This window comes from Monodon monoceros, unplaced genomic scaffold, assembly GCF_005190385.1.
Source record: "Monodon monoceros isolate NGI ecotype Baffin Bay Population unplaced genomic scaffold, NGI_Narwhal_1 Super_Scaffold_12, whole genome shotgun sequence".
NCBI lineage: Eukaryota > Metazoa > Chordata > Mammalia > Artiodactyla > Monodontidae > Monodon > Monodon monoceros.
In genome coordinates this window covers 10,185,523-10,198,757 of record NW_021703768.1, presented here as the reverse complement: position 1 = coordinate 10,198,757, position 13,235 = coordinate 10,185,523, and the positions used below count along the sequence as shown (strand labels likewise).

The window sequence follows — 13,235 nt, the reverse complement described above, 5'->3', positions numbered from 1 at the left end:
TTTTCAAAGAGAGGAAAAACATATACTGGCATAACTGTGTCTTAGTATCTATTTCAGGGAGCCAATTAATATCCTCAGTGGAAAGAAAAACTGTTCTCCATCTTCAACGTTAATTATTTTCTGAAGCTTTTGTCCAAGTCAGAGATGTCACTTATCACTAGAAAAGATTTGTTACATCTAAATTCTAAGTATAGAAGATAAAGATTCCAAAACTCACTTTGAAAACAGAACTGCAGATGGGAACCTCCCGGTTTAACTTATCCATCACAGCTGTAGATATTCACTAACTTTGTCACTTTCCACCCCACCATTGTCTAGTCACTGAAGGGCACCTCTTCGAGAGGCCAGAGATCACAACATAAGTAACGTGAAATCCCATGCCCTGTTTGTTTGGGTTTTTTTCCATTTTTATTGGTGTATAGTTGATTTAAAATGTTGTATTAGTTTCTGCTGTACAGCAGGGTAAATCAGTTATACGTATACATATATCCACCCATGCCCTGTTAATCTCATCTCCTGAAGCACGTTGATGAAGATTTGGTATTTAACCGCTTTTCTCTAGCCTCCCGCATCAGCAGATTCTCCGAACAGCCTTGAGGTATTCACTCTTCCTCTCCACTTTCACCCTGAACTCTTTGTTACGCAGATTAAACAAGTTCTCTCCCTAATCTCTTTTCCCTCCTGGTCCAGCTGGCAGTGTCCTTCTCCATCCCTTCTCTAATCCAGCGCTAGGGGCGGGGCCCACTGCCCTGCTCCGTTGGCAGTGACAGGATGCTCTTTGGCGGTCAGGGAGGAGAAGGTCTGGGAACACTCCCGCCTGGCTTATTTCATTCCATCACAGCCACATGCCCTGCACACCTCCTGTTGGCATGCACAGCGCCCTGTTCCTGCTCCAGAGCAGCGACCCCGGTCATCAGTGTTCCATGCCCAGTAATGTTCCCACAAGGTGACCCCCTCCAGAAACCAGCCCATCAGTCCAGTGAACACAAGTCACACCTCACAGCAGGTGTGGGCTCCTATACCCAAACTGAAGGACATTGGAGCATATCTAATGAGAAATGTGATGTGCTCTCCCTTCTCCTCCTTTTTCCCCAGCTCTCCTAAGGATTGTGTTTGGGGAAAACTGAGTGCATTTGCTGTGGACAGCGGCTCGTGCTTTCTGAGCTGCAGGATGCAAGAAGCAGTAGAGATTGGGGGCAGGGCACGTGCAAGAGGTAAAGATATATGTGCTCTGAGAGCTGTGAATGGAATCAGAACCAAGCCAGGCCCAGATGTGGCAGGTATAATGATGCACCAGAATTTTTTACAAGATTGGTTAAAGAGGAGACAATTTTATATACCTCGCATTGAAACATGGGGAACGGAGAGAAATTACCATTTCACGTAGAGTAGGCAGTCCGTAGGCTACTTTTCTCTTTCTTTCTTTTTTTTTTTTTTTTGGTACCAGTTTACCTAAACCAACACTGCCTCCAGCCCAGCAGTAAGTACGTCGTAAAGGACAGATATACCAACAGCAGCAGAGACTGATGAGGTTGCGCTAAGCTAAAATTAAAACAAAACACTGTAAGGCTCTGATAACCTTCGCTTGTTATAGAACTGTAAGAGTGTAAGAACTGTGGCGTTAACAGTAAAGACTATGGCATTGATTATCATTGCATTTATAACAATTAATGAGGTCACCTTAAATCATTGAATCCATCTAGCAGCATTTATTAGGCACTTCGGTATTGCAGCTACTAGGCTAGAGACCAGGAAATAATAAGGCCCAGCCCAGCCTCACAGCTGGGCAGACGGACAGGCTTGCAGCAGACATAAGTGTGAGGTCATAGCATTTTGTTCATAGCAGGCAAGGAAAAGCATAGCTGTATTGCTAAAAGCTCCCCTAAACCTTGGAGGCATAATTCATTTAGCAAGAGCGATTGAATGAACACGAGCTGCCTGCCTTCTGTTTATTACCTAGCACAAAACTGAGCCGCGAGAGTAAGATTTGACAGAAAAGGAGAAGGTGTTGTGTCAGGTCTCAGAGCTGCCTGATCAAAGGTGGAGACTGGGAAATTGAGTCACATGGTGACTGCTGGGTAATCGGGTGTGATTGGGGCTCATTGCGGCAGGCGGGATCGGGGGGCACCTCTCTGCTCTGAGGTTGGACCTATTTTTGTTCCTGTAGAAGTCAATGCCTTATCTGACACTGCGAAATGGAGTCGAAGACCTAAGGGCCTCCTAGGATTGAGCCCTCTACAATGTATTCTGTATCCCTATTAGTCACTGCCAAATATGCATGGAAACTCCAAGCCAGTGGTTCCCAGCCACGCTATTCATTAACATCACCTGAGTGCTTTTGAAAATACCAACACCCAGACCTTACTCAGAACAATTTCAACAGAATCTCAGAGTCCGAGGCCCAGCAGGACTATATTTAAAACTCCCCGAGCTGACTGAATCATTTTGCCCTTATTTTATGGAAAAGAAACCGAGACAGAGCTGACCAGTCATCGTGGTCCTAATCGGTCGTGGGACAGAAGGGCTGACTTGAACAATTGTCTAATTCCACCTCTCTCAACAGAGACACCCAAGGTGAAAGCAGGTTTGAGCCTTGACAAACAGCTCTATTCATTTCTTTGCACACAAACCTAAGATATTCACGTGCTGATCTGAATTGAATGTCCTGCACGATTTCCAGAATAAGAGGCTATGGGGCGGGTGTGTGCTGTACTAGCCTCGTGTAGACGGGTCTGAAAACCACTTAGCCCCTTCATCTGGGCTCTGTTGGCGGAAGTCTCTCCAGTAACACAGTCTTCGTGGAGATGTTTATGGGATGGTAAAAATATATATATATAAAGGAGATGGTTATAAATTCAGGGACCTCGGAACACTTAAGGGAAAGATCTGTAGGAAATAGAGTGGCCACCATGTCGTCAAACTGTGAGGACCCAATGGTCATGAGGCTGTGAACAAAGTTACCTTGATTCTCGCACTTTCTGGACCATTGAGAGTAACGATGAAGATGAGAATAGCTTTGGGGAATAAAACAATTTCATAAAGAAACACGCCGGGAACTTTCTGAAACTGGTGAAACTGGTGGAAGGACAGTAAAAGGGTAAGATAAAGAAAATCAGATTATTTCTGGTGGCAATTTAAAGTTCAATGACTTTGAAATCCTCTTCTCTTTTGGATTTCTATCTCTTATACTTGGAACAATTTAACAACCTCCGGTTTTAAGTTTAATATGTTAAAAATAAAAACCAATCTGAGGTGCAGATATCATATCACATTCTTGACACCTTGGCTGTGTCAAAATGTGAAGGGCTGAAGGGCACAACTTTGCGGTCATTTTGCTGGAGGTGAAAGACAGATATTAAAAGAGTTCTTTATCATCAATATTAAGGATTAACGGCCCTGCCCTAGTTACTGTGGCTATTCTTCATTCTGTTTCCTTCCTTGAACTTTCTTATCTAAGCCAAAGGGATGGTATGAAGGGGAACTGGGGTTAAGCACCCAATAGAATTTGGGGAACAACCTCTGGTCTACAGAGACTTAAAAGGTTAAAAAGAAAACATCATCATCAAAGAGGCAAATAGGGCTTCCCTGGTGGCACAGTGGTCAAGAATCCGCCTGCCAATGAAGGGGACACGGGTTTGAGCCCTGGTCCAGGAAGATCCCACATGCCGCAGAGCCACTAAGCCCGTGTGCCACAACTACTGAGCCTGCGCGCTAGAGCCCGCAAGCCACAACTACTGAGCCCGTGTGCCACAGCTACTGAAGCCCGCGCGCCTAGAGCCCGCGCTTCACAACAAGAGAAGCCACCGCAATGAGAAGCCTGCACACCGCAACAAAGAGTAGCCCCCACTCGCTGCAACTAGAGAAAGCCTGCGCGCAGCAATGAAGACCCAACGCAACCAAGAATAAATAAATAAATAAATTTATTAAAAAAGAGGCAAATAATGATTTTAAAGCTATGTGCCCAAGTTGTGTGTGTTTCTGTAAACCACTTTCAAGTCTTTCTGAATGACAGTGGGAAGTAAATGCATAATAAATTTATTGCAGGCTGGCTAGATAACAAGTATGTCCATGGCTGGTTGGTTAAAAGAAACGTTAGCTCAGCAATAACTTTCCCAAAGAAAATATATCTTCATGTCCTACTTCTTTTGAAAGCAAAACATTTTTTTTTCAGTAGAATGACTAAAAATTTCATGCAGTAAAAGATGTCAAGGGTCATGAGATCTACCCTCCAGGTAGTTATTCAGCATCACTAAAACGAGTGTAGATTTATCTGTACCCTGGTCTCTAGCATCCAAGGTTACACTTTTCCATGATGTGTGGAAGGATGTGCCATCAGAATTAAACCTGAGGTCCCTTCTGGGCATTGGTGACGGTAGTGATGTTGGAAGCCTTTGTTTAGTCATCACACCTTTCACTCTGCATCAGGGAATGAGGGGGAAGATGGATATGGAGTAGGAACCAGGTCACCTTCCTTGCTCCTCCAGAGGCTCCCAAGCTGTGGCTCAGGAAACTGCTCTAATCCAGAGCCTTAACTGGGTTTCCACTCTGCCCTGTTCCCCAGGCTCCCCCTTCCCACCTCCATTCAAAGTTTCTGTGCCCACATGCATACGATTACCGGCCATAAGCAGAGGTGTCTGGCTGGGGCGACATTCTTGGTGCCTCTGGCACACTCCCTGTCATCCTCAGGTGTCCTCTAACCCCATCACCCACAGACAAGTCACCTGCAAGACTCACCTCTGTCACGCGATTGTATTCTCAGAAATGGGTCTTATAAAGGATTTGGAATCTTTTTCTGGTGCTTTCTTATGAGTTTCTTCCTTCATAAGAAGTTTCATTATTACATCCATTTTGCTGACACCTCCAGAGATGTAAGTACTTACCTAAGCATCATCAATTGTGAACCGCTGAGCAAAACATCTCCACTCACCTGCGTAAGAGGGAGATGCTGAGCACAGCGCTACTTGCCAAGTAAAACCAGACCTAGAGTTATACCACATTTATGTCTGGTGTCTCCTTTGGCCTTAGGACATATCAGATATTAGCCCATATTCTTATTATGAAATACCTTGCCCACCTTTCATAACATATGGAGTATCATGACTTATTCATGACCAAAGAAGCCAAGGGTTTGATTAAAGCAATTTCCTGAGCCACTCCTTGGAACCCTGCCCCCCATGCAAAGAATATCTTCTAAATTGCAAGTGAGACAAACATAAAATTATCTGCCTCTGTTTGGTCATGTTTAAGGATTTTTGCTGTCAACAAAGCATTCCCTTCACAAGAAAGGAACATCTTCTTAAAACAAATTTTTTAATTGTTCCCGTATGTGAGTAATGGGTCCATTCACTTCTGAAGTACTTTACAGGCTTTTGTAAGACTGCTTCTGCCCTGTGCATGCTGCCGTCCTCTGGAGGGTTTAAGGGAAATGCCCAGAATTCCTTCAGAGACAGTACATTTTCTCCTCCTGCCCTGACACCTGCCTGTTACCACGGCTCCCACCCTTCCTGGAAGAGGTTGCAGCTATTTGCCCTTAGACCCTCCTTGCCTCGGTCACCACCAACTGCCCAGGACTCCTGGGTAAGCCATCATTTCTGGACTCTTCTCACTCAAAGGCTCTAAATAACCAGTAATCTGCTCCAGTATTCCCCCCTTTCTCCCTTTCTCCTACCCACCTCTCCTCCTTTCCCCCTTGAACCCACAGGCTACTGTCAGTAAGACCCTCTGTATCCAATACCCACCCCTTCTTTTTTCAGTCTTCTTGCTGTGACACCGGCTGTCCCCAAGGACACCCCCCAGCCCCCGGCAGCCCCTCACGTGGTGGCTTGTCATGTCCCATCCCCTCTGCCCAACGTCACTAGGCTTGGAGGTGGACTAGGTATCTCCCTTGCTCCTCTTTGCTCTTTCTGGGAAGTTCTCCTCTCCTCCCTCAAGGAAACCCCTAGCATCTGTGAAAAGGCCCCATTACAATAGTCTCTGACCCTCTTCAGATCCTCAGTCCACTGCCTAGTGTTCATTCCCCATATCCTCCCTCAATCTTCACTTTCCTCTCCACCCAGCTTAGATTCTGTGGGCTTCCATGACATGCCCTTTGCATCCCCTTGTCCCTGTCTCCTTCCAAGTCACTTTTCTGACCACCCCCATCCGATTCCATCTACTCACACCTGCCCCAGGGCAGCTGAATGTGGCTGGAGGAAAACAAGCCACGATGGGGATGAGTCTTCTCCTTTTGAATTCATTGCCATGAGCCTCAAGTCACCTCTCAGCTCCTGGCCACCAGGCTACATGGCCATGGTCAGCCTGCACCCCTCCTACCTCAAGAACTGTCTCACGCTTCTCTTCTTGCTCTCTTCTTTCCTCTTCCCTCCCTTCCCCTCGCCTCTTCCATCCTCTAAACTCCAACTCCTTCTCACTCTCAGCGGATGCATGACCTCACTTCTCATCCCCACGTCCCCTCCAGAAAATGTCGGGAAACAGAACAGGACATCCTCATCGTCCCATCACCAGATCAGCCCGTCTCCCTGCTGCGTCTGTGGCTGTGCAGCCTGTCTGTCTTCTCTCCTGATTCCATGGCCTATGACCCCACAGCTCACTGAATCCCATCAACCCCTCCTTTCTTAAGAAATGTTTCCCTCTCTCTCCTGCGTCCCCAGTTTTTCTTCCTCTATGTCGAGTCATTCCCATCAGGATGCGAAATGCCGCAATCTCTTCCAGGTGATATATTAAAACTTCTCTTAGTCGCTCTAGCTCTTGAAGCCCCATTTCTGGGCTCCCCTTAATAATCAGCTTTTGCCAAAGGCTGTCTGAACTTACCATTTTTCCATCAGTTCTCACTCTCTTTTGAGCCTACCTGAGTTAGAGATTTACCAACCAGACCAAAGAAAGTACTTTTGTTCCAGTCATGCTGACTTCCATCTTCCCAGGGCCAAAGGACTGTGCTTGGTCCTCCTTGTTATTCAGCTGGTCTCCTTCTCCTCTCTGCATCTTCTTTCCTGGTCTTGCCTGACATCACACCCTTCTGTTTCTGCTCCCAGCTCACTCTGCTCGTTCTCAGCATCCTGGGAATTTTCTCCTTGCTCTCTGTGCCCTCTGAGTATTGGAGCGTCCCAGCCCTGTGTCCTCTGCTTTCCTCTATTTGCATTCACATGCAAGGCTTCCATCCATTCTCTTATCTTCAAATGATATCTGTACACTGAACTGCAAAAGTTTACCTCTAAGTCTGACGTCACTCCTGAAATTCCAGGTTTCAGGTTCTGCTTTATTCTCTCTTTTCTTTCATGTCCAGCAGGCATTTCTAACCCAGCACATCCCAGATGGCAGCACTGATCTCACTTCCTAAAGCCACTCCTCTTCCAGCGGTCCCCTGTCTCAGTAAGTGACATCTCCAGCCCCCCGTTGTTCACACCAGCAACATCGGGGTCAGGCTTGATTCCTCTCTCCCACACCCAGTAGCCGAGTGATCAGCAAATCCAACTTAGATCCAAAATCTGCGCCTTGCTCACCACCAGCCCACACCCAAGCCAGGGTCGTCTCTCTCTCCCTCTAGTGGAATAGCTCGTTAACTCGTCTCCCCATTTCTCTTCTACTCTCCCCAGACTGTCCTAGATGCTCAGAAGCCTTCTTGTCTTCCTGGCCCACCCTTGCTCACTCCCCTTCAGTCACAGAAACTTTCTGCTGTGCTCACATCAGCCAAGCACTTTCCCACCCCAGGCTCTTCACTTCTGCTCTTCCCTTGGCTTGGAAACCCCGACCTGTGTCTTCAGTGTCTGGCTTCTAGTCATCTGCCAGGTCTCTGTTGCAACGTTAACTGTTCCCAGAGTGCTTGCCCGACCACACGCCCTCAAATAGCATCTCCTCACCTGCGTTCCTCAATCCCCTCAGCTTGCTTCCAAGGACTTATCAATATGCCACATGTTTTTATTGAAGTGTAATTGATTTACAATGTCTCAGGTGTACAGCAAAGTGATTTAGTTATATATATATATATATATGTGTGTGTATTCTTTTTCAGATTATTTTCACTTATAGGTTATTATAAGATATTGAATATAGTTCCCTGTGCTCTACAGTAGGTCCTTGTTGTTTATCTGTTTTATAAACAGTAGTGTGTATCTGTTAATCCCAAACTCCTAATTTATCCCTCCCCCCTTCCCCTTTGGTAACCGTTAAGTTTGTTTTCTATTCTGTGAGTCTGTTTCTGTTTCGTAAATAAGTTCACTTGTATCATTTTTTTTAGAGTCCACGTATAAGTGATATCATATGATATTTGTCTTTCTCTGTCTGACTTATTTCACTTAGTATGAGAATCATCTCTAGGTCCATCCATGTTGCTGCAAATGGCACTATTTCATTCTTCTTTATAGCTGAGTAGTATTCCATTGTATGTATATGTGTGTGTATATATATATATATATATATATATATATATAGCACATCTTCTTTATCTATTCATCTGTCGATGGGCATTTAGGTTGCTTCCATGTCCTGGCTATTGTACATAGTGCTGCTATGAATGTTGGGGCGCATGTATCTTTTCAAATTAGAGTTTTCATCTTTTCAATATGCCACATTTTAGTAGTTAACATGAGTCTTCACTTGTTTACTGTTTGACTTCGGGCGGCCCGTCAACTTTCTAAGGCTCAGATTCTTCCTCTGTAAAATGGAGCTAATAAGAGTATCCAGCCCATGGGATTGTTGAGAAAATCTTGCCATGGAGTAAATACTCAACAAGCACTAGGTAGTAGCTTTTATAATAGCATACTTCTAATTTTGGCTTTATCGTACGGGTCAAATAGAACAGGAATAATGAGAATTACATAAAGAAAGACACAAATATTGAAATGAGTTTAAATTCTGTTCTTTGTTAACTTTCGTCCATTTACGTTTGCACTGATTCTTTATAGAGAATTGAGTCCCTTGAAAAGGTCAAAACAGAAAAAACCAAAAGAGTTAAAAATGGTTGCCTCTGTGAAGCAGGAACTGGGAGTGCAGCAGGTGTCTGCTTTTCCTTGATAATGTCAGTACTCTTTGACATCTTGCTTTGAGAAAACTAACCTTGAATTAAAGAAGAAAAAAGACTGAAAAGAAATACTGTGACATCTCAACAGAAGTTCTCTGGGGAGGAGGAGAGAGGAATTGTTGGCTATTTTTATTTTCTTCTTTATGCTTTCTAAATTCAAAAAGTGATCCATAATGTATTTATATGGTTTTCATGATGAAAAATGGTATACATGCTTTTCCTGTATTAACCAGATATTAGAAGGCGAAGGGCGGATTGATTGGTAGGAGGCATTTTGAATATGCTGTACATTGAAAAATAGAATTCCTGGGGCAAATCAGAGAACGTAGCAACCTGAGTGTGAATACTTGGCAGCAGTCATGCTGAAGGCCTTGAGCTGGTGGGGACGGGGCATTTGAGGCAGAGAAGGACCTTGAAACCATGTAAGGGAGATAAACGGGAAGGGACGATGCTTCTCGGCATTCTGATCACTAACAGATTGGTCCTGAGAAAAGAAGAGTAAACACTTTGGAAAACTTGGAGGTGGTTGAAAAGAGGACCGGACAGAGCTGGAGCCAGGCAGGCAAAAAATAGACAGTTTCAGGCTCATTCTGAGCAGCATGTTTTCATTTAAATACAATCTTCAGGCCAAAGCAGGTTTGCAAAGAGACCATTTATCTCACATCTGGGGTGGAAAGCAAGCACCGAGGGCAGGCCCTCCCCGAGTCAGGCTGTCTGGAGGGGGCAGGGGGTGGGTCTCAGTTATCGCTCCTCTCTGTTAACCTGGACGATGGAGGTGCAGAGATCTGAGACCTCTCCTGACAGACTGGAGAAATGCTTTGCAAATTCCAATGCTTGGCACATCCAAGTGTGAGGAAGTGAGGCATCTCTCTGCCTGCCCCAGTTAATAGGAGCTGCTGTCTATTGCAGGATGGATGGTCACAGTATCACTTCGTAGCCTCATCTTCAACCATCGAGAGGGATCGGCAAAGACCCTACTCCTCCTCTCGCACGCCCTCCATCTCCCCTGTGCGCGTGTCTCCCAACAACCGCTCAGGTAAGAGGGGCCCCGGGCCAGTGGCTGCTTCTCTTGGATCCAAGGCCCCCCGCCCCGACCCCTTAGCTGACCCCACAGACAGGAGGGCCATCCCAACTGGGACGCTTGCTAGAAATATCAAATGAATCTGTTTTCTTTTTACAGTGGTGGTGACTTTGTATCATACGTACACAGACTCAGAACAAACATCTTTCTAACAGGTTTCTAAAAACCTCTAACAGGTGTCACAGGCATGAAATGCACATCCTGGGCCTGCATTCAGGGAGGAATAGGAATGTATAAAACCACCAAGTGTTTGCAGTTCAGGGTTTTCCATGGATGTTTTACCCACTTAAGATAGTTTAGGTTGCATTTGATTGATTAGATTTGGGATACCAGAGTAGGGGAGAGAGGGTGTGCTCCTTCCTCCTTGAGAATGACCTACGTTTGAAAACTGTCATTGAGGCTTTTGTTACTGTTCCGTACCTGATTTGCTTTTCATTATTACCTGTAAGCCAGCAGATAAATCATTTCATGTATTCATATTACAATCAACTGTAACTTTTAAACCATTCAATTTAATTTTTTCTAATTTTATTTCATTCTTTCTTTTTAATTTTTTTATCAAAGCATAGTTGATGTACAATATTACGTAAGTTACATGTGTACAATACAGTGATTCACACCTTTTAAAGGTTATGCTCCATTTATAGTTACTGTACAATATCAGCTGTGTTCCCTGTGCTGCACAGTATATCCTTGTAGGTTGTTTTATACAAAATAGTTTATACTTCCTAATCCCCTACTGCTATATTGCCCCTCCCCCCGTCTCATTCTTATTAGATTTTATTGTTGTTTTATTCAATGTGTAATAAATAATTTTATATGGGCGAACACACACACGCACACAGATAGAGGCTTTTGTTTAAGAAAAGTTTCTCCTTGCTCTTCACTGCCCTCCTCCTGCTGAGGAAACTATATTTTCTGGAACTGAGTCTCAAGGGCATGATGGTACAGAGCACTCCCCAGCAGGGTGGCCCCTCTGCCCTTGAGGATGTTTGTCATGAAACTTTACACCATACTTTACTGTCATAATGATGGGGAGAATCAGAGATGAATGGGGAATATTTGACTGAAATAGATTACCCTCTCCCAGCCCCATGAAAACTTATATTTTTAGTGTGGTGTTATCACTTCTGATGTTTAGCCCCACACTGAACGAGAATTAGGAAGCCCCGTGTAACTGGAGGAACTTCCACCTGCCTCAGAGGCATGGAGGTGGCCTTTTACACATGTTATTTTCATAGTTCTTAAAAAGATAAAGAGCAGTGAGTCTTGGAAGCTAAAGGACAGTGTCTTTAAGAGCTCTAATTATGAAGAACCAATCAGTGTCAGGAAGATGGAATAATATAATAGATTGGAAGGCGCCCAGAAAGAGAAGCAGTGCCTTACAGGATGTCAGCATCCCAGGGATGCAGGTGGAGCACTGCCTGGTGGTACCCAGGTAAGGCACTTCGAAGACACCTAATAAACTCTTGTTGGCGTGATGCGATTTTTCCAGGAGTATCCTCCTGGTTTACCGGAGACTCGGACCACTGTGTGTGAGGTCTCAGGAGATAATTACACACTTGACATAGTTTAGTAAACCCCACCATCTGTGCAATATCGGATTCTCATTTTAAAAGCTTTGGTCAAGAGGCTCCAAAATATTGTCCCTTCACGATTGCCTGGCAGTGACTCATAAAAGGCCAGTCTTTATGCAGAAGATCTAGGAGCAAGGACAGGAGAGGACTCTCCCCAGAGAGGAAGATGGAGAGAGAAGAGAGGAGATGGGGCAGAGGTGGAGGGGGTGAGTGAGACGCAGCAGCCCGTGTTCTGAGAACACGCAGGAACTGGACCCAGAGCCCAGCTGAGTTATGTGGAACAATTGCAGGTTTCTTCCCTGCCTTCCCATTGGATTTACACCCAGAGATTCTGGTGCAACTGGCTGGGGGGCATGTTCAAGCATCAATGTATTTTTAAGTATTCTAGGTAACTAATTCTGATGGGCAGCTAGGATTGGAAATCTCTGAGGGTTTCAAGATCTCAGCAGTGAGCCTTGATTTTATTTGACAGGTCTGAGAGGTGGGTAGGGGGCCTTTCAGGAAAGGATGGGCAAAGGCCCCCGTTGTTACCTTCCCAGTGCTTGGCTAAGACATCCACTGAGCCATCTTCTGGTTTCACTTCCTCATCCGATGAAGAGCTCCTCAACTTCAGAAAGTGTGCTGTGACTCGTGTTTTTGTCTCCCGTGTCTAGCACGGGGCTTTGCACATAGAAGATACTAAGTTTGGTGAAATGAATCAAGTGACTCAGATAGGCAACAAGCAGGCCCAGTGGGCTGGAGCTGGGGGACCCTGCAGAGGGTGTGAACGAACAGCTGAAAGGTAAACTGAGGCTTGACTGGGGAGGGGCTTGGACACTAGTGAAGGAAAATGAGCTTTATCCTAAAACTCAGAGTTCCCCAGAGATTCACCAGGCATGCTTGCTAAATTTGGATTCCTAGGCCTAACTGGAAATTCAGATTCACAAGGTCCAGGGTCGGGTTTTGTGATCCCCAGGTTCTCAGGTGAGTCTTAAGGTTAAACAAGCTTATGAAGCACTGCCCTCGGGCATGGAAGCTGGGGAAGGCTCTGGGACCGAAGAGTAGCACGGCTGCCCTCAGAATGGGTGAGATGCAATTGACTAAGCTTGGGATGTGAGTGGCCTCATTGAGGAGCGTGGAGACCAATGTGAGGTCAGCCCATAGGATGGGCGCACGGTAGCTGCCTTAGCGCCGGCACACACACTTAACCTCCACTTCTCACAGCACATCTCTGCACTGGCAGGGCGGCTTAATTGCTCGCAATCCATCCGATCTTTAAAGAAAACTAAACCTCTTTTTGTTTGCTTCCTTAAGTCCAAGTTCAGGTTTTCCTCTGTTCTGGGCCCAGTTTGTTAAAGAATCGTGGAATTCCTAAGGGAATCCTCTAATCACAGCCCATCACTGAAGACATGAAGACACAAACGGTTGACAGGGCTCAGTCCCCAGGTCCAACAGGCAGCGAGGGACCGGGGCGCAAGGTGTGTGTGGGAGATTGTTAGGGGCGTTTGAGATGGAGCAAGGACCCCCATCAGGAGACAGGTGCTCTCATGCCACACACCCCAGCCCAGCCCCCAGGCTGATG

At 45.5% G+C, this 13,235-nt stretch overlaps 1 protein-coding gene across 3 annotated transcripts in view; it reads left to right on the top strand.

Moving 5' to 3' along the window:
* CTNND2 (catenin delta 2) overlaps positions 1–13,235 on the top strand; it is a 778,687-nt gene that overhangs the window by 750,613 nt on the left and 14,839 nt on the right. For all 3 annotated transcript variants that reach the window (XM_029218322.1, XM_029218323.1, XM_029218324.1), the window contains one exon: positions 9,926–10,052. In XM_029218322.1, the coding sequence (XP_029074155.1) occupies positions 9,926–10,052 (127 nt within the window). The remainder of the gene's footprint in view (positions 1–9,925; positions 10,053–13,235) is intronic.